Consider the following 27,827-nt stretch of genomic DNA (forward strand, 5'->3'; position numbering starts at 1 on the left):
GGTTTATTTTTGTCGAGCGTGCATCTCTGTTTTCCCGTGTATTGTGAAGCCTTGTCCACATGGCGATATCCTCCGAGTCCGACTGCTCGCGTGCACGGCCCGGGCAGTTCTTTTGGCAGCGGGTGCGAGTGCAAATCCATCGAGGCAAAAGCTGGAGGGCAACTTTACACGTGCTCCACTGGCTCTCCAAATTGGTGGTGGTGGTTAGGCTGGGCGGACGCCACAAGCACAAGCACACAACCCAAACGAAGCCTGAACCAAACTGCGCTGGCACTGCAATGCACTGCACCGCACCGCACCAGCGGCCATCTCGCACACCGCACAACCGCACTTTGTGGCGCCAGTGTTATTTTCGCCGTCACTCAGCTGCACCTTGCAAAACGCCCAAATGCAGGTGTCTCTCTGTCCACTGCCACTACCTGGCATATGCAGTGTCAAACCTGCGCCTCCAAAGTCCCTCACTATTGATTCAGTGTGATCGACATCACCACCATCACCACCACATCTGCCGCAGTCACACAAAATCCAACCACAACCCATAACCGCGTTCCTTGTGTCCCCAGCCACCCTTGCTCGATTGTGCGATTGTGCACATCAGCGCTACTCATCCCTCTAAGCGAGCCCTATCGTGGCTCATTCCTGACCGTCACGAGATTACCCCGATCGGTGCATTGTCCAATTTAGGGCACGGCTCAAGCTTCCCCGTCACCTCCGAGAGTCGCTTGCACGTTTCTCTACTATTGACTCGCATCGCACTAACGACTTATTTTGCACTTCACAGTGCGACGAAGGACGACCTGAGTGCAGGAATTGCATGAAGAGCAAAAGAGTTTGTCAAGGCTACGATCCGGTCTTCCAAACACAAGGACCACATTCACTTCACCCGGCACCGTCGACGGCCAACAGTGCCAGTGCCAGTGCCGCCCATATCCCTCCAGCATCTACCGTGCCCAGTCAAGCACGAAGTTACAGCTCCAACCCCATCAGCCCACCTATCACGGCTCACAACGCGTCCATCATTTCGAGCTCGCCTAGGGACCACAACCATACAGAATATCCATTCCCACGGCCTCCGGAACAGCTGCTGCCCCATCTTAATCAACCATACCATATCGATGGTCATTCCCAAACGAGTCTTGCTCCGTATCAACACTCGTCTGGACGATGTAAGTGATTAACCCTATTCCTGGTGATTGCTCATTGTTGCCGCGTCCCATTACTTGTCGTCACCTGATATCTAATTTGTCACCACTGCAGTGCAATAATGACCGACATCAGTTCTCGTCCGGGCACAAGGAGCATGGAGTCCATCTGTACCATCGCCGGCGCTAAAATCCCCAGTGTACCGCCGATCCCACCAGATTCCGTCCCCAATCTTGAATCGATCCGCAAAGTCTACGACATTGCCTTTGCCCCCGGCCTCGACAAGCTGCTCGAGTCAGGTCAAAGCAAGTGGTTTGCGCGACATGGCTTTCCATTGCTCTGTGCCGATCGCGCCCAACTGGGCAACATGTTGGCCTATCTGACGTTGGTTAGTAACCAGTCGGACGCGGCCGGCGTGACTGCCACCTTGGCCAGCCAGGAAGCCCGAGTGACATGGGCACTGCTCGAGCTCTGTGTCCGACCCGACCATGACGGCGGAGAAGAAGCCGACAAGCTCGCGCGTCGATGTCGTGCTTTACAGTCCATCCTGACCGGGGAACCATTCTCCAGCCCAACAACCTCGCTGGCGGACTTCGTCCACCAAGACGAAACTTCAGAACCAGAACCCAAGACTGGCGCATTTGAAAAACAACTCGCCCATCGATCCGACGAGTTTTGGACCCGCGTCGAAGCCACAGCGGCAAGTCAAGGTCCGGCGGGAGAAGGCATTTCTCCAGCAGTTGTCACTGAATGTCGACCGTTTCTCGACGGCATGGAGAACCGCGACATCATCTACAGCATCATGTTGTTGGCTTCGAAACCCAGTGGCAGTGGCAATGGCGACCTCACCTCCGAACGGGAACTGGCTAAAAGATTTCTCGAGAGTCAGGCGAGCGGACGAGCCACGAATCAGGTGTTTGCCACCATTTCCGGCATGGCATTGAGGGCTTTTGAGGCATGAGAGGGAGATGGCTGTCCTGGGGAAAGGCGGGCGCATCTGGAATGGCATGGCATGGCATGGATGGTCTTCTTCTTTCGGGTTTCGGTTTTCTTTTGTTCTTGCCTTTTGCTTTTTTATCCCTCTACTCGAAAATGTGAGATTTTCTTTCGGGCGGACTTTGATGACGAACTGAACTGAAACTGTCTTGGATTTGCGCACATACAATACCCCCTTTCGTTCTTTTTTTTTTGTTTCGTTTCCTTTTGCAGCAATGGTTGCGGACGAGTGTTATTTTTCCTTGGATGCTGGGGTCAGGTCAGATTGATGACGGGTATCTACGCACTGGGAAGGATGAAAGGTGCTGGGTCTTGTTTCTAGGTTCGAAGATGGGACGGAACGGAGGATTCAGGTTTGAAAGATGAAAGTTTGAAGAGAATGAGATACCTCTTTAGGCATACTACCAAATGGACATGATTAGAAAGCCTAAGCTCCGACTCTTCCAGCCCGCCAATTGGCGCACCGGTGTTCTTCTCATCAACAATGTAGGTATACCTAGGTAGGTACAATATCAACTCAAGCCCCTCTCAGGAGGTTTAATTTGAACACAGTCTCTTCTGCTACCCCGGCACAGAGTTCATCCAAACCGGGTAACGCGAAAGATCATGGTGATCAGGGGCGCTTTTGAACAGGAATCGACAAATTGAAAAGCTCGGGCAGTGCAGTGGCCTCCTACCAGGCACCTAGGTAGCCCCAAGGTCCATTGCGTCCAAGCACCCCCCTACTACTACTCACACGTGTGGATCTTAGAGACAAGTATACGCTCAGCTGCAGCAGTAAGTTCTATGCTACCAGTAGTGGGAACTGTACCCAGATATACAGACGTTGATAATCCAACGTCACGGTGTTGACAGGAGTAGCACTACTGCACTGTAAGTACTATACTACGGGGAACTATACCCAGATATGCAGACGTTGATAGCCCAACGTCACGGTGTTGACAGCAGTAGCACTACTGCAGTGCAGCATTCGACAGGTAACGGTCACCATTGACACGGGCCATACCTAAGTAGTATGCAGTACTAATTAACCAGGGGACACGTCGACAGCTTAGACAGGTAACGGTCTTAACTTGACGATAGACATGTCTGTAGACATCTGCCAGTGCACTACTGTCTACTGCAGTTCAAAGTTGAGTGATCCAATTGACATCTCAAGCTGCAGTGAGTCACGATTTTATCAGGCTCTTATTTTATACTAGTAGCCGTGGTTCAAGTTGTGAAGCGTACTATACCATTTGTAGGGTTTTAAGGTAGGCACGACATCCCGTCCCATCCCCACTGACACCTACTGTACGGTTAGAGTTTCCAACCGCTGAACCTACGACTTTAATACTGCACTGCACCGACGGCGCGAGCTGTAAACCGTCCTACTGCGCTGACACGTGTAAGAGTGACAGCTTTGCCATTTTCGCCAGAAGGAGGCCAGGGGGAACGTCCAACGGCGGCGTTGTAAGTCCTCTTTTCTCCACCTGCTACCGAACCTCCTGCTACTATAGGGTACTACTACCACCGCCGGCTCCATGCTCATGTGTCATAGAAAGTGTAGAATACGCTCACTGGCCGGGTTCTGCCGTACTGATGTGCGGTACAGTACCTGATCTGAGGGTGATAGAGTAGTAGGGCACCTTACTGGGATTCAGGCGGCAATACCTGCGTACTTAGGTGCCTACCTACCTAGGTATCAATCTATCACGGTGCTCCCTACTGTACAGTAAGTAGGTAATCCTGGGCTATGGCCAGTGTGTCCCATTAAGTTGTATTGTACGGTGTACCCAGACACACCTAAGGTACCTACGTACAGATAGGCGAGGACGAGCCGTTGCGAGGGGCTTGGGCCTTGAGCCGTCCTTGCATACCCTACAGTCTTCCACTAGTACTGTACATCCTTCAGGTATCCTCCCTTATAGTACTTGCAGGAGACTCCACAACGGCGGCATGCTGCATTAGATACAGAACCTACTGTACCTAGGTAGTACCTGTTGCCTCCACGCTCTGACTGCAGTGTGGATAGACCCTTCAAAGTTGACACCTGCAGTAGTATGGGTACCAACTTTGGACTGTGAAAAAACTTCGGATCCAGCTGGCCAAGCGCTGCAATAATAATGGCTCGAGTCGAGATCCGAAGACAGAGCCTAAATACTGCAGCTTGAAATGTACATTCATCATCAAAGTCAATCAAAGAAATCGCAAAATCAATATGGCTAGGTATCTGAATACCGTACTGGTAGGCGTGGCTGATGGCTTGTGTTTTGTCCACGATAATATCACTCTACTTTGCTAGGCACAGCATGTGCTGTGACTGCCAGGTCCTGTACCAGACTGTAGTGTAGTGTACGAGTATCGTACATTTATTGTAGAGAAGCGGCCTGCTTTCTCGAATCTGAGGGGACGGATCTCCCCATTATATACCTAAGGTATGCCCTTTGGCAGCATTGTGCTGTTGGGTGGTGTAGGACAGCCAGAACAAACCCCGGCCTTGTGGATCGAAACGCCAAAAAGGGTGCCGCGGGACCATACCAGAAAGCCCCCTATTCGAGAGCAGCAGTGATGCAAAACAGACCGGTGGAGCAAGAGGGCGTGACACTGCTCGATGTGGTCTGGCCAAAGAGCAACAAAGAGATCGTACGGTTGTATAATCATAATCGTCTGCCATGAAGATCTTGCAGCTCTTGGAGTCTGATGCCATCACCAGTAAGGCGTAGGGGCGATCCAGACTGTGCCTCTCGCCTTCGTTAAGTGCGTAACTGTGTCGTCGCAACCCATTGCAGACTTCGCTATCTGCCCGTTGAGTTCCGTGTCTCCTCTGCTGGGATAAACCCGGAGCTCAATAGCCCAAAAGTACAATCGCATTGGCCCCAATGGTGAAAGAACAACCTCCTTCCCACTCACCAGACGCCTCCATTGCGGAGTTTGGACAATAATGACCTTGCAGATTCCTCGTATGTATAACATCAGGCAGGTCATATCATGCCGATCCTGGAGAGTTGAGACTGCGCGTGTGCAATCTGATGGCAAAACCACATCGTAGCGGCGGATCTTTCACCAATTCGCCGCAGGAGGAACGTTGCAGGCTAGCGCTTCAGCTCAGTCTTCTCGACACTGACGATTCTTTTGCCGCCCATCTTTTTGATTTCCTCCTCTAGCCGTCCCTCTGAATGCAAGTGGGCAATATCATCGCTTCCGCCCAGACTCTGCGAGTTAATCATGATGTTAGGCACCGTTCTTCGTCCTGTCAACGAAGCTAGAAGATCCTGAACCTTGCGACCGAGAGTAGGGGCAGGTGTATTGTCATCGTCATCATCATCGTCCCCAGCATGTGGTTTGGGAATCCGTTTGGTCATCAAGTCAAGTTCCACAACGTATGGCGCCGGAGTGATGGTGTACGTTTCAAGGAGGAGGGCTTTGGCGCGCTTGGAGTATGGACAGTACGACTTGGAAAAGATGACAACTAGAGTCCACATGTCAGCAGTGTAGATAGACTGGAAGAAAGACAAATAAACGTACTAGGACTCTTCGTCAGGATGCTCTGCAACTCTTCCCTGGCCATGCTCTCGCCCTCATCCTCAACCTTACCATTGCCCTTTAGTGTGGCCTCTTCAACCCCGCCGTCCTTGCTGCTGGTCGTACCACTTGTGACTGGGTATTTCGGCTTGGGCATGTGCTTCCTCCCGGCAACACTGATTTCGTCATTGTCCGACGGCCCGCCAGGGACCGAGTCATAGAATTGCTTTTGTTTGTCCAGTACCAATTGGAGTTCTTTGTTGGTCTTCGCGGTCAGATCTGCATCTGACAAGCCCCCTCGTAGAACCCCGCGACGACTCGACAGAGATGCTTCGGTCCGCTTGCGGAAATCGCTGTTGGAGCCAGAGAAGAACAGTAGGTAAATGAGAACGATCGCAAGGGCGAGACCCAAGGCCTGACCACGGCGCGCGCCCGCCATTACGCGGGTAGAGATTTGAGGGGTGCTCGTAATTGTTGGAAGATGGGTGTAGAGAAGTGCGCCTGGACGTGGGCTTCGCGTGGGTTGATCGATAAGGCTGGTACAGTGTAAAACGGACGATCCCTTATGAGCTGTTGCGAATCGCCTGCGATCCTTCACGCGTATGGTGCTCTTGAGCCGTGCTGGAACAGAGTATAAGGGGTTAATAGCACAGGAGAACGGGAGGCAGACATGTGAATGGCATTATTAGGGAGTAAGGAGTGAGAGGCGCAGGTGGTCAGCGCGCACGGCATTGCCAGTGGCAGTTCAAATTGGGTGTGTTAGCCAGGCACAAGGGGGGAACCATTTATCGTGGTCCGGGGAAGACCAGGGTCCAGTCAACGTAGCGAGCGAGGAGTGGAAACGGCCCCTCAGGCGGCCAGCTACTTAGTCGGTACTTCTGCCGGGCATGAAGAGGTTAGCCATCAGAGGCGACGAACATGCCTAATTGCAGAAAAGGGGGTCGAGAGGAAGCCTAAGGAGCCCGCAGTTGGCCCAGGACCTCGAAACGGCTCGCCTACGGTATCGACTTTGGGGGCTCGGCCGCTTCCCGCACGTCTGATGGTAGCAGTGGCATTCAGTTGTTGGAACCCAACAACCCGAAGGCTACAAACGAGGCCAGTGATACTTTCGCAGGGAAGAGTCAAGATGCCTCCTGTATGATAGATTCCATACCGTTACATTCATTCATTGCTTGGGCAAATGGTGAATCCCAGATTCAGCGCACCCTTCTTTACAGATCCAGATCACAACTTGAACCCGACGACTCCTGCATGTGGGATCTGAAAAGACTATAGTCTTAGTAGCACATCAAAGACATCCATGGGCCCATCAAACCGAACTTGAACCCATTGCTCGCTTGCTTCATTCACTCGTGACCAGGTCGACCAACGCCTTACTATCCAACAATTTTGGTACAATCTAAAGCCGAACAGAACATTGCTTGCTTATCATGCCATTAACCCTCCCAGTACGACTTTCTGCACAACCAATATTTCCTTCTTCGCATTGTCCCTTGACGCAGTCTCGAATTCCCGGACGATTGCGGACACCACAGCCTTTCGTATTCGTGCATCCACCTTGGTAAACAAGTCGCTGATTGTAGGCGTACAGGCGCCGGGACCTGTCAAGATCTGCAACAATCGCTGGTACGTCTCGATGAGCACATCACAGAGCGTGGCAAACACGGTGAAAAAGTCGGGTGTAAAGGGCAGTGGTGGCGTCTGTAGATGTGTGTATGGACCTTCGTTTGGTAGTAGCGTCGAATTAGGCGCATCGACAGGCGCCGGAGGAGGGATGGCTGAGGTGCTCGGAAAGCTTCCAGACGGCAGAGGCGCCGAAGGGGACGGAGTTGCTGGGGTGCTCGCTGACGAAGCAAACGTGTTCCCGCTTGTCGTGGTGTCGATGGAGGGTTGAGTTGCGTGACCTGTTTCAGGCAGATTTGGTGGAGATGATGTCTGAGGGAGCATGGGAAGTCCGATTTCCGTGACAGGCCCGCTGGACTTTCGAGGCCTAGATGTTGTCGCAGCCCTCTTGAACATTTGAGGTATTCGGGCTCGACTTAGCGAACTGGCTGAACTCCCATCCGGGGGATGTAACTGCTGGAATGACTCGAATTCCAGCAGCAACGTGTTCAAACTTCGTAGATAGTCCTGGGCCACGGCTGCGCTGGCTGATGCCGTGCTCTTTGGATGAGGCTGCGGGTGGACATCGAGAATGGTGGGTATCGACATGCCGAGCAACATATAGTTGACCGCTCGTCGTGCCAATCGATCGGGGGTGTACGAGGGGAGTTTGGCAATATCCGCTTCGCTGAACCGGACAGTGTTGAACCAGAATGACCGTCCCTCGTGCGCCTTTCGCAGATAGTCCAACGTCGCAATCCTTTTGTTTGCCAACTCTTGAATGTGGGTATAAAGTGCTGTGCTGGGACTGCCATGGATTGGAACAGCCGACGCATTGGAAAGCAGTCCATTGATAACAGAGGCAGACGGGCCCTCGTTGTCACCAGCCGCAGAACCACTATTGCTTGCGCCCTGAGTGTTCGATCCCCCTGTTCCATGGCTGGGGATTTTGTGAAGCAGGGGCCGACTTGAGTTGATGCCGTTGGCGAGGATAGGGACTTGTAGGGGCATCATCTTGTCGTTGCTTGCGAGGCCGGTCGCATCGCTGCTGTTTCGAGAGACGGTGTCAGCCTTGATGGTGTTCAAGGCAACGGGCCCGGCGGGGGCAGTGGTGGTACGTGGATATCCCGGGCGAGGACGAGGGCGTGGTGGTGTCGGCCCTGCGACCGAGATAGTCGCATCAATGGAGCCGTTAGATCCAAGCGGTTTGTGCCTTCGAGAGGGAGATCTGGTTATTTTTGAAAGAAAGCCTGTCGTTCCCCCTCCTGAGGAACTGTTGCTAGAGCCAATGGAGCCATCGCGCCGAGTAGCCTCTGTCATGCTCGTGTTCCAGCCCAGCACGGGATTCAGGCGGAGAAGGATAAACTGCGGGTGAGGGCCTGACTGGGTGACGAATTGAAGTTTGTTACAGTGTGGCCATGGATCGAACGCAATGGCCGCCGACGGGAGATTTCGGTAAGTCGGAAGGGTACCTGCAGATAGTGTGTTTCGATGGAAGGGTACGTGGTGTCTGGAATCGTGACGGACGCTGATTCTCTAACGTTGGGAAGTATACACAATTGCACACTGTAGTCTTTCCCGCGCCGCCCAGTCATTTCTCACCGTCCGTTCCACGGGATCGCTACTAGGCGAGCCCCTGGCCATCACCGCGTGCCATGTCTCTAATACCGACCGATAATTAAACGTACCAACTATAGTCTTTTATCCTCCGCTTACTGGTCTGGTCGCAAGCAACCGTGTGTACATTGGGTCCTTTATTGACCGGCTTCCTGTGCTCTTTCTCCCAAGACGACCAGCTAGGCAAAAACCCACAGACAGATGGAAGTGCCAAAGCCTGGCCAATGGCCGGTTGATCCACAGGAAGATCAAGAGATACGGAAGGATCGCATATGGGTTGATGGATGCTTTGATTTCGCGCACCATGGTATGCATCGCCTCACCACAAAGCAATCGGTGAGTAAATCTGGCTGACCATTGACTTAGGCCATGCTGGCGCTTTACGGCAAGCCCGTCAACTTGGGAACGAGCTCTATGTTGGCTTGCACTCAGACGAGGAAATTCTACGGAACAAGGGCCCTACAGTCATGACTCTGGATGAGCGGTGAGTTGGTGGAAGGGTCGTCTACGAAGCTCCTTGACTGATCTTACAAGAGTTGCTGCCGTGGATGCTTGTCGGTGGACTACCAAATCCATCCCTCATGCCCCTTACGTGACAGCCTTGCCGTGGATTTCCCATTACGGATGTTATTATGTGGTCCACGGCGACGACATCACTTCTGATGCTGATGGCGAAGATTGCTACCGGTTTGTGAAGGCTGCTGGGCGATTTCTCGTTGTCAAGAGGACCCCTGGCATATCTACCACCGATCTGGTCGGCCGAATGCTGCTGTGTACCAAGACGCACTTCATCAGATCTCTGGTCGAGGAGCTTCAAGGCAAGACAGACACTACCGAAACCCCTGAGAAAGTGGCTGCACGCGCGGAAATGCTACAAAGGATCAAGGAGTTCGCCATGGACGAGACAGCGCGGAATCCAGGTTCCGAAGTCTGGACCTGGACAGGCAAGGAAACGGCAAATCCTGCAGATCAAGCCACTGAAGCCGGTTCATATCACCAGCTCGTTGCAGGCAACGGTCCGAAGCCAGGACAACGCATAGTCTATGTGGACGGTGGCTTCGATCTTTTCTCTTCGGGACATATTGAGTTTCTTAAGCGGGTCAACCAGGCCGAAAAAGGCGAAGCATATGTCGTGGCAGGCGTTCATAATGACGAAGTGATCAATCACTGGAAAGGATTGAATTATCCTATCATGAACATTTTTGAACGAGGCTTGTGTGTTTTGCAATGCCGATATGTTCACGCGGTTGTGTTCGGAGCCCCCTACTCGCCATCCAAGGCTTACCTGGACGCAATGCCACTGGGAAGGATTTCCGCTGTATATCACGGCCCAACTGACTTCATGGGCTCGCCTTTTGATCCATACAAGGACGTAAGGGAGCTGGGCATCCTTCGTGAAATCCCAAATCATCCCTATTCACACGTCAATGCTGGAGAGATCGTAATGAGGATCATGAAAGGGCGACAGGCGTTTGAAGAACGACAGAGACGAAAGGGCGAAAAAGCTGTTGGGGAAGAAGCAGCGCGGCAGCGGGAGCTTCTCGAACAACAACAGGCAGCCGAGGAGACGAAACGAAGAAAGGCGGCGAGCTGATTTGACAGATATTTGCTCTCGTTGTCAATCGTGCTGCTCTGAATCTACAAATGTCCAACGCCCCTCTGTTCATAGACTCTAGGTAAAGCTCCGGCAGGGATAGCTGCAGAAGTTGTCAGTCAAGTCGACTCCTCCAGCATCACACAACTTACTTGTCTGTATAACTTACGGGCCCCAGCTCGTATTTCTTGCCCTGCGTCCACCCGAAAGTTGCTGGCTTTGGCGGCAAACCATCCTCACCAAGCACGACCGTTGGAGTCTTCTCCCGTTCAAAATACGCCGCCAGTCCTTTCTCGCCTTCGTGCTTGACAGCCACGAGTTGTTTAGAGCCTTCCTCTCCGGCCAAAAGCTTTGGACTTGGGTTTGCGGCGCTTCCCACCGTCAACAGCCCCACAACATCGCCCTGGGTGATCACGCTCGACTTTGGGTATGCTCTTCGCACGTCTCTCTTCCAGTATGGGTTGTCTGCAATGTCTGCGGCCGGCGTGGTCACCGCGTCTGATGGATCGTATAATTGAGGGTCGAGGCCTCCAGGAGGTGGGTTTCGGAAGTGCTTGACGGGGATACCATTGCTTCGGGAAGGGTCAACTGCGAACAGTCTGCGAATGGTCTCCCAGATCCCATAACTTTGCTGAGTATATTTCTACAACCATCAGTATTGCGAATGAACATGTCCGATGGGAGCATTACCTTTGCGACGTGGACAACGTCTGTGAGAGGTTTGCCCGCCATCTGGGCGCAAGACAAGGGTTTCTCCCCCTGATTTCCACCCGTACGCTTCAGACAGCTAAGGGTAAGGTGTGCAAATGCCGCAGACAGAGCAGCCTTGTCCGTGATATGGACTTTGTCGGGTTGTGATCTCACCTGCAGTTGAAGTCAAGCTTGCCCTGCAATGCGCGGGATCATCTCGATGCTTGGCATTGGAGCATTCAGACAAAAGCGCAAAACATACGGCGGGGGGCAAAGACGTTGGTCATCACTTCGGCTTCTTTCTTATTGGTCGTTCAAGTTGCACAAGCGACGAACTCCTTTCACTCCTCTCACTTCCACGAAGGTGCCTCCCTTCCATCGCCAGTCCACTCAGCAAAAATGTGATGCCCTCCGGAGGTTCCCGCGGATACACTCATGCGCAAACTGAGACAACCCAACGATCGTGCGGTGCGATGAGCACTCACACAGAGGGAATCAATGCGCCATCTAACCGCATGCCTTGAACCCGCTCGCTCTTGGCTGGTGTGAACGGATTCCAAGCACTCGCCTTCCTGGGTGGTCCTGAACGCCTTCGCAAGGCTGAGACCTCCGCACTCGCTCTTCGGCTTCGCTCAGTGCTATCCCGAAGCGGTTGTCACTATCAGAATGGTGAGGTGCTAACCAATGAAAGGCGCCGTCTTGAAGTGTTACCCACTCTCGGCACGAAGTGCGCTGCTCCTGCGCTCCGCATGGTGTCCAAAACAGTGGATTGAATGCCCCGATACGGTAGGACTCGTTATCACTGAGGACAACTTCAATCAATTGTCTGCCCTTATAATTGTGCAATACTGCTTCGTCTTCACCACAGTTAATGATCAGCCTGATCACCAGTCCATCGCCATCTTGCAAAGCCAGCCTGACGATCCTACTGACAAAATCCCAGCCCCAGTCAACAAGAAGAGATTGACACATTGCAAGGGCTCCGGCGGAAGTTCAAGGCCGTCCATATTGCCGACAAAATCATAGGCGGTTGACTTGTCTACAGAAGGACATTTGTCAGGATGTCGACGAAGCCCAAGATCCTTCTTCTTGGAAAGATCGACCAGTGAGTTACTGCTGGCTGCTAATGTGTTGTCGAGGGCACAGACTCACTGTTCAACTGCAGTGCACATAAGCAATGGGAGTCTCTGAGCTCTCTGGGTGAGCTTATCGGCCCTAAATCCACCAACCGCGCAGATTTCATCAAGGAGTGTCAGTCAGGCCAACTGGATGGAGTGGTGGCAGCGTACCGCACATTCGCGTCTGTCAGCATAACCGGCCTCTTCGACGAGGAACTGTGTAAAGCACTTCCTAAGTCGTGGCGCTACCTTGCATCATGTGGCGCAGGCTACGATCAAATAGACGCCCATGCCTGTTCCGCGCGCAATCCGCCTTTGCTGGTGTCCAACGTTCCCACCGCCCCGGACGACGCCACAGCAGACACGGGCATTTTTCTCATGCTCGGCGCCCTGCGTAACTTCAACACGAGCATGGCCGCCCTACGCCGCGGAGAGTGGCGCGGCAACCCGCCTCCAGCTTTAGGACATGATCCACAGGGCAAAGTCCTCGGCATTCTCGGTATGGGCGGGATCGGACGCAACATGAAGCGGAAATGCGACGCCTTTGGCATGACAACCATCTACCACAACCGTCGAGAACTCGACCCAGAACTGGCCGCTGGCGCCGAATATGTTTCCTTTGAAGAGCTCTTGAAGCGTAGTGATGTCCTCAGCTTGAATCTGCCGCTAAACCCCAAGACAAGGCACATCATCTCTACGGAGCAATTCAAACTCATGAAACCTACAGCGGTTATCGTGAACACAGCCCGCGGCGCTGTCATTGACGAAGCAGCTCTCGTCGATGCCCTCGACAAAGGTTTCATTGCTGGTGCCGGTCTGGATGTCTTTGAAGAGGAGCCAAAAATCCATCCTGGTTTAATTGCTAACGAAAAGGTCATCCTATTGCCTCATATGGGAACCTGGACCCAGGAGACACAGGTATGTTTCTGTTCACCGTACTACTCTTCCTCGTGGCTGCATTGTACTTCTTCTACCTCCCTGCCAGCTTCTGTCGTCTCTTATCAATTCTTCCCACGGAATGATTCTTTCTAACGTCCGTGCTTTCGGGTGACCAGGAGAAAATGGAAGAATGGACCATCAACAACATCCGCTCTGCCCTCGAGACGGGCCGATTGAAATCCCCCATTCCTGAACAACAAGACCTTTGAGCAGAACGTATCGGTGCTCAGCCTCGCATCATCTCTTCCAGCCTAATAGGCTCCAGACCCGAGGTCTCTAGGAATGTCCAATTAGCGGCCCCCACAGCAGTGGTGTGTATGTGAACTATTTCTCTTCCATTTGCTCTTTGCTTGTCGTCGGGAGAAGGCCTTCCATCCTTTTCGGAAAGCGCAGAACTGTACAGTGATAGATCTCAATAGAATCATAGAGGACGAACGGACTTGGCAAGAATAGAGCGAAAAATGAGAGCGAGACAACACCCTTCCTATCGGGTCAATTAATCTGTCATTTTCCCAACCTTTGCTCCACTCTACGGGCATTCTAAATGGTCTTCCTGAACTTGCTCATGAGTCCAATAATTTGAGATATTCCAGGGCAACGTGATTTCTTACTGTGCGTGTCACCAAATCAAGGCCGCCGTCATGCTTCCATCAATTACTTAAACAGCTGGCTATCCAGAATATTACTTTATCGATCTGCCCAGCTGTACCTACAGTAGGTAAGCAACGTCCAAACAGACACGCACACTCTTCCAATTGATGCCTTTTGCATGCATCCTACAAATCCGAAAACAGAGAGCCGACCCAACTGCATGTCCCAAGTGGCTATCCATCCATCGACCAGCAGAGGGCCGCGCGACCAATCTCATCATACACCGCAGTCTACTGTACTGCTGATGGTCGTCAGAAGACTCCAAAATCCGCCGGATCGAAATCGGCATCCATATCCACGTCCATATCATCAGTCAGATCGACAAAAGCGCCATTATCCGTAGTCGTCACATCATTGCTTAGGGTGGTTCGATTCTCCTTTCCAACAAGGCCACCATCAAAAGCGGCGGCGCCGACGGAGTCATTGACCACATCTCTCAGGACGGGTCTCTTATCCAAGAAACTGTGAACGTCGCCGACGAGGGCGGAGCCACGAACGACCTTGTTCGGAGTCCGAAGAGGCGTTTTGGTTTGATTTTGTTTTCTTTTCTGGGGACTTTTGCTTTTGCTCCTGCGATCTGCAGTAGAACCGGAACCACTTTTCTGCGACGGGACAGCGCCGTTTGTCGCAGCGGTGGTGAGTTGGGACCCAGTCTCAAAGAGATGGGCATCGCTAGCGCCCATGGGAAGATCAAGAACCCAGCCCTTCTGGTCCATGATGCGCGTGATACCCTCTAAAATCGGCACGCCGCTGCCCTGCAGGGTGGACTTGCTGCCCAGGATCAAGAGTTTGCTGCGGGCACGGGTGACGGCGACATTGACTCGGCGCCAATCTTTCAAAAGGTCGCCAACGTGTTTGTTGGCGTTGCTGCGGACACAACTTAGGATGACGACTTCCTTGTCGCGGCCCTGGTATTTATCCGCCGTGTGCATTTCGACATCAGCGGCAACGGCGGCAGATCTAACCAGAGACTTGACGTCGGACTTGAGCAGGGCCAGCTGGGAGCGGTAGAAGGTGATGACGCCGATCGAGCGCGGCGGCACGCCCGAATGGATCAAGGTGGCCACGAGCTGTGCGGCTAGATATGACTCGACGGTATTGGTGGTTCGTGCGCCTGCGCTGGTTTCGAAAGCCGCCAGCGCGTTGTTGTCTGTGGACATGGTGTCGGTGTTGAGGAACAGACACCGAGACGTGGGCGAGATGGCTCGTCGTAGCCAGCACGAGGACTTGGAGGCACAAATCGTCTGAACTTGAGTACCAGTACTGCTGGCGCCCGGCCTACTATTGGGCAGCGACGATGCCATGAAGTGATGTCCTGCGAGTCCGCCCTCCAAGTCCGGAATATGAAGCATTCGGTTCGCCACGGCCTCGTTGCCGCATTTGATCCGGCCTGAATACACCAACTCTTTGGACAAAAGCATGATGTCCTCGGCCATTCGATACTGGTGTTCAAGATTCACCACAGAGTCCGGCTGTGCATCGGACAGCAGCTTGAACAGGCTGACGTCCAGCCCGCCTTCTTGAGCCTGCTTGTTCTGAACCAGCGGCGGCAGCTGATAGTGATCGCCCACCAGGACAAAAGTGCGCGCCATGCGGATCGGCCCCAGACATACCGGCAGCGTGATTTGAGACGCTTCGTCGACAATGCAATAGTCGAAAGTCCGTGCGTTGAAAATCCCATGGTTGACACCTAGACATGTCGTGGCCACGACTTTACTTCCGTGCCATGAGGCGTGCAATTCCTCGATAGTGCGTTTGGGAACGCCCGAGACATCGGCGAAAGATTGGATGTCCGGATGTACTTTGTTGACGGCGCCAATCCGCAAAATCGGGATATGGTCCTCTTTGATCTTCAGAAGAATGTTGTCCACTGCTGTATGAGTGTAGGAAGCCAACAGGACTGACTTGCCCTGAGACACCAGGGCACGGATGATATGTGCTATTGTTGTGGTCTTGCCAGTTCCAGGCATCCCCAGGACAAGCGCATAGTCTCTTGCACTCATGACTTTCTCAATGGCCTTCTGTTGGTCGATATTGAGACTTTGTTGTGAAGCTGGTCCGGATAAGCTGTATCCCGTGGACGTGACCTTGAAATCTGGTGGTTTGTTTTCAATGATCAACTGCCGAAGCTCTCGTGCTCGCCAGAGGTCTTTCTCCATCATGCGGATCACATTGTTTCGTGCCGTTGCCATCCCGTTTGCAAACTCATCCTTGTCGATGCGGTACAGGATTGGACCTTCGTCAACCCCTGATGCAGATCTAGTCCGGTCATGTTCCTCTATAACGCCCGAGAATATTTGTCGGTTAGAGGAGTCGAAGTCAGCCAACTTCCGTCGCGCCCGTTGCAGCTTTCGGTCGACCGCTACTACAATATATGTAGGCCGAACGTTGGTGACGAAGCCTGCTGCAAAGTTGAAATGGCCCTTTTCGTCCGAAATCACAATCGGCTCCCCAGTGGTGATCTGAGACTCTGCAAACGAGAAGCCAGGCCGAGGTTGGTGCTTCACAAAGGTGTATTCATACCGGTTGATCTTCGAAGTTGAGGGGTTCTCACGAGCAGATCCTGGCTGTATTATGACTTCGGAAAAGCACCGGCCAACTGCTTCGCGCTCAGAGCTCAGCATAGTCCATAACTCGCGGCGGAATTTCATTGTGTCGCGTTCTTCTTGAGTCAGCAGGTCGTCCCACTTCTTGAAGAAAGCCTGGTGCTCAGGGGAGAGATGATCGACCACTTCGTTGAATTTTTCTCCCAGGCCGCTGGTTTCTCCATCGCCGTTTTCCGACAATTTGTGATAGATGAAGCAAGAAGCTTTGATATAGCAACTCTTGCACAGGTGCTCCTTTTTCTTCATTGGGGGCAAAGCGAGTTTGTCGTGGACATAGCAGGCTAGCTCGTTCCGCTCGATGATCATGTGTCGTATTTCGTTTCTGACGCCTTCCACGCGAAAGGTCTTGGAGGTTTCCATGTAGTAGAGGACACCGCAAGTCACATTAATATCATATCGATCGGACAGCAGCAGGGTGTAGAGCGCTGTTTGTACCCGATGCTGCTCGACATTGTCCCTCTTGCCAGTCTTCAGCTCGAAAGGTACTAGCAGTGTCCTGGCAGATTGTTCATGGGGTAGTTTCATCTGAGCTTGGACTGTGGCGTCAATGTTCCCTTTGAGACCATACATAGGAGACCATATGTGTTCTTCAATTTCCAGAAGCTTATTGATCGTGGTAGGGACGAGGAGACCGTTCCGGTCACGAATGACAGCGTCTGGGGACAACTCGTCGCCAACAAAGACACTAGCCCATGCCATCAGTTCGGGCGCTTTCCCCAGAACATACTCTTTGGCATCTTGTACTTGGACTCCAATCTCATAAAGAGGTTCGATGTAGGAGGGAAGGATCTTGTCGATGATGTCTTTGAACGTCTGGGTATCCCACTTGTTGAGTCGTAATGCCTGACCAAAGACTTCATGTAGGATGTATCCATATACCTGAGGCTGGGTCGCCACACTTGTGGTCTTAATTCGGTCTTGAAGGACAGCCCGTCGCATACACATAAAAGCATCACCAACCACTGTTGAAGATATCAAATGGTCGGGATGGAGGATGATCATGTTATTGGCGTCGTTGATGATACACTGACCCCTGCGGTCAAACTTTCCAATGATATGAATGTAAGACCCTTTTGTGCATCTGGTATCATACCACGACTCGCGTAATAGCACAATGTACAGCATGCCAGTCTTTTCGTCTTTGACGGAGAGCATCTGACCTGGGTTAGGTCGAACTCACAAACACGGAAAAGGGTCTCACTTTTTCGGGCCGTTTACGTCCAGGCTTATACTCGAACTCACTCTCAATGACATCGACGATCATGTAGCGCTTGATTGCTCTGTTATCGATTGTGTTCTATATATCCTATCAGCACATGCCTCATAAAATCGAAGAGAAGCCTATTCAAAACGCACTTGTTTTGTGGGCGACACCGCTCCCGTTGCTTTTGCGGAAGTAGCAGCTGCAATGCCCTCCCAGAGCTCGTCATCATCATCAAATGCATCTTCAAACTCATCAAGAGTTTCCAGATGTTTGCTGTCAGGTTCAGGCTCGGCATCTGCGCCTTCAATGACCGAGGGTTCTTTTAGAGTGAGATTATGTTGTGAGTCGTATTGCGCAGCAAGATCGAGCATTTCATTCATCAATTCTTCGTCTTCATCGTCAAATCCATCAAACTCTTGTGGTGTAGTGAGAGTCGGAGGTTCTGGTGGAGGCGGTTCCGGTAAGACACGATTTGTGGCGTTTCTGTTGGATTGACTCGTCTGCTGAGGTAACGAAGGGACCGGAAGTAAGGCAGAATCCACCTCCCTGGTGTATACAGCCGATTTGCAGGGTGCCTGCGCCGTGACCGTATCATTCGGTGCAGCATTTTCAGCCAGAGCTTGCTCGACACTTTCAAATGCCTCAATATCAAGGCCATCATCACTGAACTCAGAGGAAGAAGAGGCATCTTGCTGATGCCCGAGTCCTTGACTCGTCACCGCTGGCTCGTTCACAGGTGGGCGGGCGAGTTCCGTCGTGTCAGGTCGGGTCTTAAATTGCTGTTTGGTGGGTGAAAGGGACGGCTGCGACCGACGATCGGGTAGCGGAGAGGAGCTCGAGGGGCTTTCATCAACGGGAACCTTCTTGGCTAGACTCTCCTGGATCTTTTCCAAAAGAAGTCCCACTTTGGTATTGTTGGATAAGTCACGGCGCAGGATTTCCTTCCTAGATGCTGCAAACAATTCTTTCGTTCTGCCATGGAACTCATTTGTCTCTACTCTTCGCCGCTTAGCTTTCGATGTGGGCCACTCAGTCCCACAGCTGTGAGTCCTTCGCAGACCACCATCCTTGCTGGCTGTACTGGGCGTTTGCGGTGAGGATGGGAGTAGATGAGCGTATTGCGGCAAGGTAGGTTCCGCCTGCTCGGCTTTCTTTGTGTTTGCCGTGGTATACCGGTTCCATAGATCTTGCGTAGGATCATGGTTGGGGGTTCGTAGCGACTTGTTCAGTGCATCCAAGTTCAAAGCATCCTTTTGTACTGGAATCTGATCCGACCTTCCAAGCTGCGAAGAGACCGGAGAAGAACTGCGAGCACGTTTTCTGCTTCCCTGTGTTGCAGCACCGCCGGAAATATCCGTGCTATCCGGATGGGTTTCCCACAAAACATGATCCTTGGGAGTGGCAATAGGCGGCAGGCAATTGAAGGCATCCTCGGTGTTTGCAATAAGGTCTTCAAACGGGATTCGGACAGCCGGTGTCCGAGGTACGACGTTCTGCGAAAGATGCTTGTCTCCTACATCGATAATTTCTTCCTCTTTGCCATCTCCATCTTTCCCTGGTTTTCCGAGACTTTGATTCTCCTTGTCGGCCTCTTCTCCAAGTAGTCTGCTGTCGAATGCAAACGCCTTTAACTTTTTCCGTGACTGAGAGGAGATTCCGTAAGGCGCAGACGGCATGATGTTAGGGTTGTCGTGGTGGATTGGAGGTGAGCATTGCCCTTCGCCTCGACAAGCATGAGTTTCGATTACCAAAAAGGAGCGGAGTGGTGAAAGCTGCCAGCGCACGTCGAGCAATGGAGTTGTTTGTGCCGATGAAATCGAGTTCGTGTTTGCAGTTGCGAATCAATCAGACGCGCGTCACACCAGAGACGCGTTACGCGCAGGAAGTCACGGGAGAAAACAATAAAATGAGAAGCACGTGCAGCAGAAGAACGGCGACGTCATTGCAAGGCTCCGGAGAAGCACAGCCTCACAAGTCACGTTGCGGTGCAGAATAAACTTTCGATACACCTGTTTCAATATACCTACCTACATATTCAGCTTTTGATGTCTTCAGATCCTACCTCTCTACTCTGACATATGGGCTTTGTATAGGTGTATAAGTCTATTCCCCTTCTTGAATACTTTTCTGAATTGTCCTTGTCCTAAGCACACTTCCAAAGTGCAAACCAGGAAATCCCTCAGTTGCATCCGGAGTCCTCCTCCATTTCAACTTTATGATCAGAGGCAGATTCACTTCTCCTAGAGCAGCGACAACAGTTAATTTAGCCTGCACCATGCGAAAACCTAGATCCGCCTGCGCGAATGCCTGTACGCCCCTGTTAGTTCACCCACATTGCAGCACAGGAACGTCTAATCTCAACATTTCTTGAACCATCGCAATGTCTTCCTCAGCACCACATTCGCCAACTGCATATCGCGGCTCTGATGCAGACTCTAAGCGCTCACCATCTCGACAATCTCCATCAAAAATGGCTCGAATGAATCAACCAGGCGCGGAGAGAGCCTCATCCATGCCAGCACACCGACTGTCATCACCTTTCGCAGATGTCCCGCAGATTAGACCCCGGCTAAACCAGTACTACACGATCGACCATGCAGTGTCGTTGTTCAAGACATGCAAGAACATCGTCATTCTGACAGGCGCAGGCATCTCGACTTCTCTGGGTGTCCCTGACTTTCGGTCGTCGAACGGAGTCTACGCTCTTCTGAAAGACTCGATCTACGATGACCCGCAGGAACTGTTTCACATCGACAACTTCAAGGCAAACCCGGAGGAGTTCTTCAAGCAGGCTGCCAAGGTGTTTCCCAAGATGCAAGGAGTCACGCCAGAGGGAGGAAGTGGTGGTCCCGGCAAGTCAACGTCTCAGGTTCCAACCGTCCCGAGATACAGCTCGACACACGCCTTCATCGCGATGCTGCAGTCCAAAGGCAAATTGTTGACAAATTATACCCAGAACATTGACGGACTTGAAACTGCGGCGGGCATTTCATCCTCCAAATTGATTCAGGTTCATGGGACTTTGGCTACCGCTACTTGCATGAGCTGCGGCAAGAAGACCACTGCGCGCAAATACATGCCTGTCGCACAAGCCGGTGACATTCCCGTGTGCAAGTGCTCGCTGATCAAGGAGCCAAAAGAGACGGAGCATCGAGGTCGCAGTGGTGCTGGCAAGAAGAAACGAAAGAGATACGAATTCGAAGATTCAGACTCCGACAGCGAAGAAAGCACAAAAAGCTTTCGAAAAGGTCTACTGAAACCAGACATGACCTTCTTCGGCGAGCATATTTCATATTCGTACGCACCTCGGTTGGAAGAGGATAGGGACAAGATCGACCTGCTCGTTATTATCGGCACGTCGCTCAAAGTGGCCCCAGTCAACGAAATGCTTACCGCCATCCCGCCTACAGTCCCGCAGATCTGGATCAGCAAAGACCGCTGCCAACGACAGGGAGTCAAAGTTGACATTGAATTGTTGGGTGAGTGCGATGTCGTCGTTGAAGAGATTGCTCGACGAGCAGGCTGGACCTCGGCATTGGAGGACAGGATGTGGCAACGTCAAGCATTCTCAGATAAGAAGAATTCAACAGCTCCTTCAAAGAAGGCGCAGCCTCAAGTCAAGCAGGAGGATCGTGGCCGCGTGCCGGTCAAACCTCAAGAGAGTCTCCAGTTTCGACCTAAGAATGATGCCAAGGACGATCAGACCGAAGGGAGGAAGGCCGAGCTCAAGTCTGATGGCAACGCCGGTGATCGACCTGGAATGGACGGCAAGGCAGTCAATGGGAAGGCGATCAAATCCGAAGAGCCTACCAACGGCACAGACGGCAAGGCTCGTCCTTCATCAACACCCAAAGTCATCGTCGAGCTTGAAGAAGGCACAATGTCGAGATGGTACATCCGCCGTGCAAAATAAGGCTTCTGGTTTCGCGTCGGCGTTGGATGGTGTTTGAAGCGTACTGGCTCCGGGATGGACAAGCTACTTAGGAAACAGTTTTGCTGGGACTTAAGATGATGTTGTATGGAATGATGAGTTGATGATGGCTCCCTCTTGGCTCGGAAAATAAAGAGATCCTCTGCTATTATGAAAGCCGGCCCCGCAAACCATTACTGCGGAAACTGTTGAGTGTACTACTAGTATGAGACATAAAAAGCGAAGAGAGCAAAGACCGGATTAAAACAGGTTATGCGTCTGCACAGGCAAAGTTTGCTTTGGAGGTACCTAACCAGTGTCTCGGGTGCCGTCCCTGTATTTGTACGAGTATCAAATCCCCCCTTGTCCACCATCCTTCCATCGGGGAAGCGGGATGAAGTAGAAAACCTTAAGCAGAATTGCGCAACAAAATGCACTGGATGCATCTATGCCGGTTCTTTACCAGTGTGACGACTGGCTGACGACTGTTTGCTTTCTGATTTCACACTGTATAGACTCTACCTCTCATACCACTGCCATTGTTGTCCGCGACGAAAGCCAACCCGGTGATTTCTTTGTTTTTGTCTAATCGTGACTCCCGTAAGTCAGCAGGCTGGCTGTAGAAATAATTGACGATGCGCAGACTGCGTGAGACTGACTTCAGGCCAAACAAGACATTCAGGTGACCACATATATACCGTACGATGTGACGACCGTACAGAACAAGGGGTAAGATACGAGGTGGCATGTGAGCACCACTGCACCACTAGAACAATTGAGCAGTTTAAATGTTGGCCAGCAAATTTGTATACAAGCAACTTAGAGACAGACAAACAGACAACAGTTCCCTCTCGAAATCCTAAAGAAAGGGGACAGAAAAACGTAAACTCCAACCCGATTGTCAGAAGCAATCAATCACATTCTTTTCTTTTTGTCTATCCATGATCCACCTCTAACTGATGGGAGCGGCGCCCATCTTGCGGAACCAATCCATGACACCAGTATAGACAACCAGCAAGACACCACCACCGGGGCCCAATCTGAGGACCTTTGGAAGGAAGCCCTTGTACAAAGCGGCAAAGCCCTCCTCCTTGTAGATGGTAGCCAAACCAGGCCAGGCCCAGTTATATTTCGGCTTCGAGCCCAAGATCTTAGGGGAGTTTTGGATGCGCGACTTGACGACGTCCATGGGGGTATTCATGATAGTACCGACAGTGCCACCGATGGAACCGGACAAAAAGTCGTTGAACATGGCCTTTGCACGATCCTTCTTGTCGACCTTTGGCATCAGCGCCTTGACCTGGAAGATACACCCGAAGTAGCCGGCGTTCCACAGGATGTGCCTCCACAGCGTCGACTCAAGTCCGTTATACAGTGCCAGGGGACCCTCGTTCTTGACCGTCTTGACCACGCAGTCCACGATGCCGTTGTATTTTCCCGCCGAGGCGCGGTCCTGAAGTCGAATCTTGACCAGTTCAAACGGGACCACAACGAATGATTCGGTGGCTCCTGCTGTCGCACCCGTCAGAATGGCAAGGGGCTGCGTCGCCTTCTCCACCCCAAACAGCTTGCGGTAGAACACGCCCCAGGAGTCGTTGGCTGCGAATTTGGTCGCTCGCTTTGGCGCCTCCATCATGATCGGTGCCCCGATGCCTCGGTATAGTCGGGATGGTCCTTCGTTCTTTACGATCTTTTTGAAACAGTCCAGCATTCCGGTGTAGTAGTCTTGTCCTGGGACGGGTGCTTTGCCTTGTAATTGGCTGCATTTGTACTCCTGTCAGTTTTTAAGAGTTCCCCAGAGGTGGTAGTGGTAGGTGGGAGGTAGGTGGTACTGACACTCTCGTCTTGATCACATCCAATGGGTACCTGCATTGTGTGTCTCGTCAGTAGCCGTCCGACTGCATGTCGATATTGGTTGGGCCATAGATCGCCTTTGGGTTTCGAAAAGGGTAACCCCAACCCCAGATCTGGAGGTTTCCTGTACTTTAGGGCTGTCGTGCAACAAAACTCACATGATGAGAATCTAGAATGTTGCAGTCCATAGATTAGTCCGTGGCCACCTCACAATTGCGATCTGATCTGATCTGATCTGATCGCGCGGCTTGCACATACCTCAGATACACCGGCAATGGCTCCGGCACCAATCTGGTAGCCAAAGCCCAAGGGTTTCTCCTGCGCCATCTTGAACCGATTCTATCTCTATTTGACAGGGATAAAAGGAGTGTCGAACGAGCGGCAGCAACACCGAAAACGGGTGCGGTGTGGACGAGATAAGCAACGCTGCACTGCGCGACAGTGGAATAGGACCCTGATCGGAGAAGTGCTGGTCCAGGCCTGTAGTAGTAGTGCAGCACTAGTAATCGATGTCGAAGGACGGGAAACAAAGCAAGACGTGCAAGAAGAGATACCCAGAGCAGAATGTTTATTTCTGCTTAGGAAAGTCTGGACAGGATAACCGGGAGCGAAAGTTGGTGCGTGTCGGCACCGCAGGGCGTTTTTGTCTAAAATGGAGAGCAAGCTCGCATTGCGCCAGACCGACGACCAATTGAACGGGTAACGGGCAACGAACCACAGCTTGAACGGGGTGACAGGGGGGCAGGGGAAACGGGTTTGGGGGGTCTTTTTGGGGTGAATAGGGTGCTTGAAGGAGATGACCGGCGCGTGTCCCGTGTCTCCGATCGGGTGCAGATGGCACTCTGCGGATTCGGGTTGGAGTTGGAGTTGTCCTAATCGGCACCACCTACTAAATAGTGTAGTTTGCCTTATTCTGCACTTTTAACGTTGGACTTACTACTAGCCGCCAATGACAGTAGCGATTGACGGCTAAGATTGTATACTACTACAGTGTACTATAGTTGTCGTACCAAGACCGGTTACCTGCCCACTGAGTTGTTCGGGCACAGTTGTTCGTCCCCGGTAGGTGACTCCGAGAATAGAGACACTCCTGCAGAAACACAGCATACAATGTACAACTACAGTCTACAACGGCGGCAACCTACAACTCCTCAGATGAATAATGTGGGAATCTAGAAATGAGGGCAGAAATGTCCCGAACATCTTTCTCTTGGACGGCCGAAGCTCGCTCCTGCGGTATCCTCAGGCGCTACTGTCTATTTCTTCTTCCCATCAAGGTCGGCGTAGAAGTTCCATCCAAACGAGTCCGATGGGTCGTTGAATCTCAATTTCTTGTCAAGGGCGTCAATCTTCTTCACGTCCTCCGGGTCGAGCTTGAAGTCGCCTTCAAAGTTGGCCTTGATGCGCGCCGGAGTCTTGGACTTTGGAATCACGCTGTGTCCTCTGGCGATTCCCCAGGCCAGGGCCACCTGTGCTCCATTCTTGCCATATTTCCTCCCAATGTCGGTCAGAACCGGGTCATCAATCAGCTTGGGCACGTTCTGCCCTCCCTCGTAGATTGGGTTGGCGTTGCCGAAAGGCGAGTACTGAGTGATGTGGATGCCCTTCTCCTTGTGCCACTCGGCGAAACTGGATTGTTGCAGGTAAGGGTGGCATTCGAGCTGGTGCACGGCCGGTACGATCGAGGCTTCCTTCAGTAGACGCTCAAGTTCAGCCTTGGAAAAATTGCTGACGCCAATGGCCTTGCATTTGCCCTTTTCCACCAATTTCTCCATGGCCTTGTAGGTGTCGACATAATCCGTGTCACCAGTGAGGATCTTCTCGCCCTCCTTGGGGAAGAGTTTGTCGCTGCGCGCGAATGGACTCGGCCAGTGCATCAGATACAAGTCCAGATAGTCGGTCTGCAGATCCTTCAGCGAGGCATCGCATGCCTTTTCCACATCGTCTGGATGGTGTGCATTGTTCCATAGTTTGGTGGTGATGAAGATGTCACTCCGCGGCACGCCACTCTTTTGGATCCCTTTAGCCACTCCAGGCTCGGTGCCATAGCTGAGGGATTGTCAGAAAGATACGGGGCCTGGTAGAAGGGGGCACGCTTACACTCTGGCAGTGTCAATATGTCGGTAACCTGCTTTCAACGCCTCGTACACTGCATCTTCTTGTGCTTCTTTATCCTAGATCATAAGCCAGATTCTGTCAATCAAAGGGGCGGTCTTGTTTGTGATCGACATCAGACAGGCGGATATCCTTACCTGCCATGTGCCGAAGCCAATAGCTGGAATTTCGGCACCGGTGTTCAGAGTGAACTTCGTCTTGGTGTATCCTGCCATTGTCCTCTTTTGACCAGCCAACTGCCGTGCTAACTGGGATAATCTTGAGGGGGCTTGTGACTTTAACTGGGAAAGCATGATCCAACCACAAAGAGGAGAGATTTACAATCCGTTCAGGGCGTGAAATTTATATACACTGGCACAGGAAGCAGTGATAATAGTTACTGAGGACAGTGAAGCGCGGGTCAATTACAACATTGTTGTCCACAGTTCAAGTTGCATCCGGAGCTTCTCCGGCGCTGATGTCACTATTGACTTCACATGCGATGCCGCTACGTGCTTCAAATTATGGTGCCAGCGGATATGGAATCCGCTTCTTCATACGCGCCATTTTTTTGTACAATTGTATAGCACGCCAACCCATCTGCTAAGGTAAGTCCTGGCAGAAATGCCCTTTAGTAGTCAGAGGACTGGGCCGCTGTCATTGCCATTGCCATTGCCATTGCCATTGCCATTGCCATTGCCATTGCCAGGCCCGTGATGCTGCGATGAGAAAACAGGTCCAGAGGTTTGGGCCATTATTTCTGGACAGTACAATGTAGGTAGCTAGGTAAGCAACCGAGGTGACCACTCACTGTTTCATACGCCAGCACCAGCCTGGTGGAAACAAAGCCTTTATCTACTTTCCCGAGCATTGACGGATGAAGATCTTTGTCCCAAGATGTTTCGGGTGACCAGCCAATGGACATTCATGTTGAGCCCTGACCCCTACCACGAGGCTGCTCCTTCGCGGTCTCGATGCCTGTGCATTCTTTGTACGTTGTCGGGGGAAGCGCCATTCTTCGTCGCCTTTTTCACTGTTCGCAGACGCCCCATGCCGGCGTCACAACCCATCATGGGCATAAAGACACCTGGCAATTCAGTCAATGTTGAAGTGCCCGAATTCGTGTTCTGATCCTCCTCCCGAGCTTGCTGACGACGTGGCTTTGCAATCATGTCTCTTCCTGTGCCGATGGCTGAGCAAAGTCCTCAAGAGGAGCATTCCCGTACCATATCACGGTTCTCGACCTCCACATCACTCAGAATGCCTTCCGCCGCCGACAACGGTCCCGAAATTGTGCCCATGCCGCGGTGGTCGACCTACGTTGGGTGCGCAAGGTTGGCTCTGTCGGTCCTGGTGCTTGTCTTCACATCGGCAGCTACTGCGATTTGGGGAGGGTATGCCTCCTTTGCGGTTGCGCTCTTTACGGTACGTCTCGATTGGAGTGTGGTGGCGATACAGTCTGAGAACTGACCAATGCAGTCATCGGCGAGTCTAGTGATATTTGCCTACTACTTTATCGCGTTGTCCCTCAAGCCGGGTCTGTACAACCGTTGGGCCATACTGAACCTCGAGATCTTCGGTGTGATTTTTTGGCTGGTCACCTTCTCCGCCTTGGCCAACTGGACCAATTTCCACAACTTCTGGTTCGGCCGCGGTGACGGCTACGGTCTTTGGAACACCCCATACAGCCCTTGGGATACCAGCCTTCGATCGAGAAGCATCGTGCCAAGGAGTACCAATAAATATCATGCTGGGGTCGGTCTTGCTGGAACCAGTGCTGGCTTGGCCGGGATCCAATGGTGAGTTGCTTTATTTGATTGGTCCCTACGAGCGACTGCTGATCAACAAATGGTACAGCATACTCTACATGCTCACTTTGATTGTTTTCGGAATGTCTCTGCACAACCATCGAGTCGAGGAAACAAGGATGCGGCAGGGCCCTGGCACGGCACCCGCGGTAGCCAACCCAAATTCGACTGAAGCGAACAGCATGGAGGAGATGCCACGGTCGAGGTCTGAAGCGAGACCAGTAACAGTCTGAAAGGACTCCCCGGCCTGCGGGGACAAACAATATAGGGACGAGACAAAGACAGCATCAACATACATATTCTTGCAGCCTTGTTGTACATAGCCTGAGGTACTATAATACTAAGCCTTCATCCCCTGCTCTGATGTCCGGCCAGTTGACGGACCGGAGATGGTCGGAGTACAGCGGACAAGATCGGAGAAGGATCACGTGCCTGGGACTGCTTACACCGGGCGCCGATTCTCCAGCCGCAAAATTGAAGGGTCAAGCCGTCATTTT

The 27,827-nt window shown here is 52.2% G+C and overlaps 12 protein-coding genes across 13 annotated transcripts; 5 read left to right on the forward strand and 7 right to left on the reverse strand.

The window, feature by feature from the left end:
* Positions 1 to 1,264: 1,264 nt before the first annotated feature.
* HMPREF1120_04086 (uncharacterized protein) lies at positions 1,265 to 2,104 on the forward strand (the record flags this gene model as incomplete). The annotated part of the gene is made up of 1 exon (XM_009158190.1): positions 1,265 to 2,104. The coding sequence occupies one exon, from the start codon at positions 1,265 to 1,267 to the stop codon at positions 2,102 to 2,104; it is 840 nt and encodes a 279-aa protein (XP_009156438.1).
* Positions 2,105 to 4,338: 2,234 nt separating this feature from the next.
* HMPREF1120_04087 (uncharacterized protein) lies at positions 4,339 to 6,615 on the reverse strand. Its single transcript, XM_009158191.1, has 2 exons — positions 5,647 to 6,615; positions 4,339 to 5,590 (listed from the first exon to the last, which is right to left on the reverse strand). The coding sequence occupies exons 1-2, from the start codon at positions 6,080 to 6,082 to the stop codon at positions 5,214 to 5,216; spliced, it is 813 nt and encodes a 270-aa protein (XP_009156439.1). The 5' UTR covers positions 6,083 to 6,615; the 3' UTR covers positions 4,339 to 5,213.
* Positions 6,616 to 6,639: 24 nt separating this feature from the next.
* On the reverse strand, positions 6,640 to 8,769 carry HMPREF1120_04088 (uncharacterized protein). Its single transcript, XM_009158192.1, has one exon. The coding sequence runs from the start codon at positions 8,563 to 8,565 to the stop codon at positions 7,072 to 7,074; it is 1,494 nt and encodes a 497-aa protein (XP_009156440.1). The 5' UTR covers positions 8,566 to 8,769; the 3' UTR covers positions 6,640 to 7,071.
* HMPREF1120_04089 (ethanolamine-phosphate cytidylyltransferase) lies at positions 8,663 to 11,242 on the forward strand. Its single transcript, XM_009158193.1, has 3 exons — positions 8,663 to 9,169; positions 9,229 to 9,346; positions 9,397 to 11,242. Exons 1-3 carry the CDS (start codon positions 9,064 to 9,066, stop codon positions 10,454 to 10,456), a joined length of 1,284 nt encoding a protein of 427 aa, XP_009156441.1. The 5' UTR covers positions 8,663 to 9,063; the 3' UTR covers positions 10,457 to 11,242.
* HMPREF1120_04090 (NADH dehydrogenase) lies at positions 9,235 to 11,714 on the reverse strand. The gene is made up of 3 exons (XM_009158194.1): positions 11,147 to 11,714; positions 10,609 to 11,099; positions 9,235 to 10,559 (listed from the first exon to the last, which is right to left on the reverse strand). The coding sequence occupies exons 1-3, from the start codon at positions 11,186 to 11,188 to the stop codon at positions 10,535 to 10,537; spliced, it is 558 nt and encodes a 185-aa protein (XP_009156442.1). The 5' UTR covers positions 11,189 to 11,714; the 3' UTR covers positions 9,235 to 10,534.
* On the forward strand, positions 11,257 to 16,837 carry HMPREF1120_04091. 2 transcript variants are annotated; one of them, XM_009158196.1, is made up of 4 exons: positions 11,257 to 12,251; positions 12,312 to 13,182; positions 13,320 to 13,815; positions 13,882 to 16,837. In XM_009158196.1, the coding sequence occupies exons 1-3, from the start codon at positions 12,208 to 12,210 to the stop codon at positions 13,410 to 13,412; spliced, it is 1,008 nt and encodes a 335-aa protein (XP_009156444.1). In that variant the 5' UTR covers positions 11,257 to 12,207; the 3' UTR covers positions 13,413 to 13,815; positions 13,882 to 16,837. The 2 variants fall into 2 exon arrangements, with proteins under 2 accessions (XP_009156444.1, XP_009156443.1); XM_009158195.1 differs by having other exon boundaries at positions 13,320 to 16,837.
* On the reverse strand, positions 14,106 to 17,724 carry HMPREF1120_04092 (DNA replication ATP-dependent helicase Dna2; the record flags this gene model as incomplete). The annotated part of the gene is made up of 2 exons (XM_009158197.1): positions 14,106 to 17,615; positions 17,662 to 17,724. The coding sequence occupies 2 exons, from the start codon at positions 17,722 to 17,724 to the stop codon at positions 14,106 to 14,108; spliced, it is 3,573 nt and encodes a 1,190-aa protein (XP_009156445.1).
* A 77-nt stretch (positions 17,725 to 17,801) lies between these two features.
* On the reverse strand, positions 17,802 to 19,340 carry HMPREF1120_04093 (DNA replication ATP-dependent helicase Dna2; the record flags this gene model as incomplete). Its single annotated transcript, XM_009158198.1, has 1 exon — positions 17,802 to 19,340. The coding sequence occupies one exon, from the start codon at positions 19,338 to 19,340 to the stop codon at positions 17,802 to 17,804; it is 1,539 nt and encodes a 512-aa protein (XP_009156446.1).
* Positions 19,341 to 19,676: 336 nt separating this feature from the next.
* Positions 19,677 to 22,492, forward strand: HMPREF1120_04094 (NAD-dependent histone deacetylase SIR2). The gene is made up of 2 exons (XM_009158199.1): positions 19,677 to 22,174; positions 22,249 to 22,492. Exon 1 carries the CDS (start codon positions 20,045 to 20,047, stop codon positions 21,575 to 21,577), a length of 1,533 nt encoding a protein of 510 aa, XP_009156447.1. The 5' UTR covers positions 19,677 to 20,044; the 3' UTR covers positions 21,578 to 22,174; positions 22,249 to 22,492.
* HMPREF1120_04095 (MC family mitochondrial carrier protein) lies at positions 21,541 to 24,273 on the reverse strand. The gene is made up of 4 exons (XM_009158200.1): positions 23,687 to 24,273; positions 23,587 to 23,597; positions 23,411 to 23,440; positions 21,541 to 23,334 (listed from the first exon to the last, which is right to left on the reverse strand). Exons 1-4 carry the CDS (start codon positions 23,753 to 23,755, stop codon positions 22,527 to 22,529), a joined length of 918 nt encoding a protein of 305 aa, XP_009156448.1. The 5' UTR covers positions 23,756 to 24,273; the 3' UTR covers positions 21,541 to 22,526.
* A 227-nt stretch (positions 24,274 to 24,500) lies between these two features.
* Positions 24,501 to 25,984, reverse strand: HMPREF1120_04096 (alcohol dehydrogenase (NADP+)). The gene is made up of 3 exons (XM_009158201.1): positions 25,681 to 25,984; positions 25,529 to 25,602; positions 24,501 to 25,477 (listed from the first exon to the last, which is right to left on the reverse strand). The coding sequence occupies exons 1-3, from the start codon at positions 25,834 to 25,836 to the stop codon at positions 24,685 to 24,687; spliced, it is 1,023 nt and encodes a 340-aa protein (XP_009156449.1). The 5' UTR covers positions 25,837 to 25,984; the 3' UTR covers positions 24,501 to 24,684.
* A 416-nt stretch (positions 25,985 to 26,400) lies between these two features.
* On the forward strand, positions 26,401 to 27,820 carry HMPREF1120_04097 (uncharacterized protein). Its single transcript, XM_009158202.1, has 3 exons — positions 26,401 to 26,947; positions 27,002 to 27,321; positions 27,380 to 27,820. Exons 1-3 carry the CDS (start codon positions 26,693 to 26,695, stop codon positions 27,561 to 27,563), a joined length of 759 nt encoding a protein of 252 aa, XP_009156450.1. The 5' UTR covers positions 26,401 to 26,692; the 3' UTR covers positions 27,564 to 27,820.
* Positions 27,821 to 27,827: the final 7 nt, after the last annotated feature.

The sequence above is a fragment of the Exophiala dermatitidis genome, assembly GCF_000230625.1.
Source record: "Exophiala dermatitidis NIH/UT8656 unplaced genomic scaffold supercont1.3, whole genome shotgun sequence".
In the NCBI taxonomy this organism is placed as follows: Eukaryota; Fungi; Ascomycota; class Eurotiomycetes; order Chaetothyriales; family Herpotrichiellaceae; genus Exophiala; species Exophiala dermatitidis.

Coding starts and splice junctions, on each gene's coding strand:
- HMPREF1120_04087 (XM_009158191.1), bottom strand. CDS start 6,082: ATGGCGGGCGCGCGCCGTGGTCAGGCCTTGGGTCTCGCCCTTGCGATC. Junction 5,591..5,646: donor CATCCTGACGAAGAGTCCTA/GTACGTTTATTT, acceptor TGTGGACTCTAG/TTGTCATCTTTTCCAAGTCG.
- HMPREF1120_04088 (XM_009158192.1), bottom strand. CDS start 8,565: ATGACAGAGGCTACTCGGCGCGATGGCTCCATTGGCTCTAGCAACAGT.
- HMPREF1120_04089 (XM_009158193.1), top strand. CDS start 9,064: ATGGAAGTGCCAAAGCCTGGCCAATGGCCGGTTGATCCACAGGAAGAT. Junction 9,170..9,228: donor CTTTGATTTCGCGCACCATG/GTATGCATCGCC, acceptor CCATTGACTTAG/GCCATGCTGGCGCTTTACGG. Junction 9,347..9,396: donor GTCATGACTCTGGATGAGCG/GTGAGTTGGTGG, acceptor TGATCTTACAAG/AGTTGCTGCCGTGGATGCTT.
- HMPREF1120_04090 (XM_009158194.1), bottom strand. CDS start 11,188: ATGGCGGGCAAACCTCTCACAGACGTTGTCCACGTCGCAAAG. Junction 11,100..11,146: donor ACGTTGTCCACGTCGCAAAG/GTAATGCTCCCA, acceptor TGATGGTTGTAG/AAATATACTCAGCAAAGTTA. Junction 10,560..10,608: donor CCCGTAAGTTATACAGACAA/GTAAGTTGTGTG, acceptor CAACTTCTGCAG/CTATCCCTGCCGGAGCTTTA.
- HMPREF1120_04091 (XM_009158195.1), top strand. CDS start 12,208: ATGTCGACGAAGCCCAAGATCCTTCTTCTTGGAAAGATCGACCA. Junction 12,252..12,311: donor CTTCTTGGAAAGATCGACCA/GTGAGTTACTGC, acceptor GTTCAACTGCAG/TGCACATAAGCAATGGGAGT. Junction 13,183..13,319: donor CCTGGACCCAGGAGACACAG/GTATGTTTCTGT, acceptor TCGGGTGACCAG/GAGAAAATGGAAGAATGGAC.
- HMPREF1120_04094 (XM_009158199.1), top strand. CDS start 20,045: ATGTCTTCCTCAGCACCACATTCGCCAACTGCATATCGCGGCTCTGAT.
- HMPREF1120_04095 (XM_009158200.1), bottom strand. CDS start 23,755: ATGGCGCAGGAGAAACCCTTGGGCTTTGGCTACCAGATTGGTGCCGGA. Junction 23,335..23,410: donor GATGTGATCAAGACGAGAGT/GTCAGTACCACC, acceptor GTACAAATGCAG/CCAATTACAAGGCAAAGCAC.
- HMPREF1120_04096 (XM_009158201.1), bottom strand. CDS start 25,836: ATGCTTTCCCAGTTAAAGTCACAAGCCCCCTCAAGATTATCCCAGTTA. Junction 25,603..25,680: donor TTGGCTTCGGCACATGGCAG/GTAAGGATATCC, acceptor CTTATGATCTAG/GATAAAGAAGCACAAGAAGA. Junction 25,478..25,528: donor CATATTGACACTGCCAGAGT/GTAAGCGTGCCC, acceptor ACAATCCCTCAG/CTATGGCACCGAGCCTGGAG.
- HMPREF1120_04097 (XM_009158202.1), top strand. CDS start 26,693: ATGTCTCTTCCTGTGCCGATGGCTGAGCAAAGTCCTCAAGAGGAGCAT. Junction 26,948..27,001: donor TTGCGGTTGCGCTCTTTACG/GTACGTCTCGAT, acceptor TGACCAATGCAG/TCATCGGCGAGTCTAGTGAT. Junction 27,322..27,379: donor GGCTTGGCCGGGATCCAATG/GTGAGTTGCTTT, acceptor CAAATGGTACAG/CATACTCTACATGCTCACTT.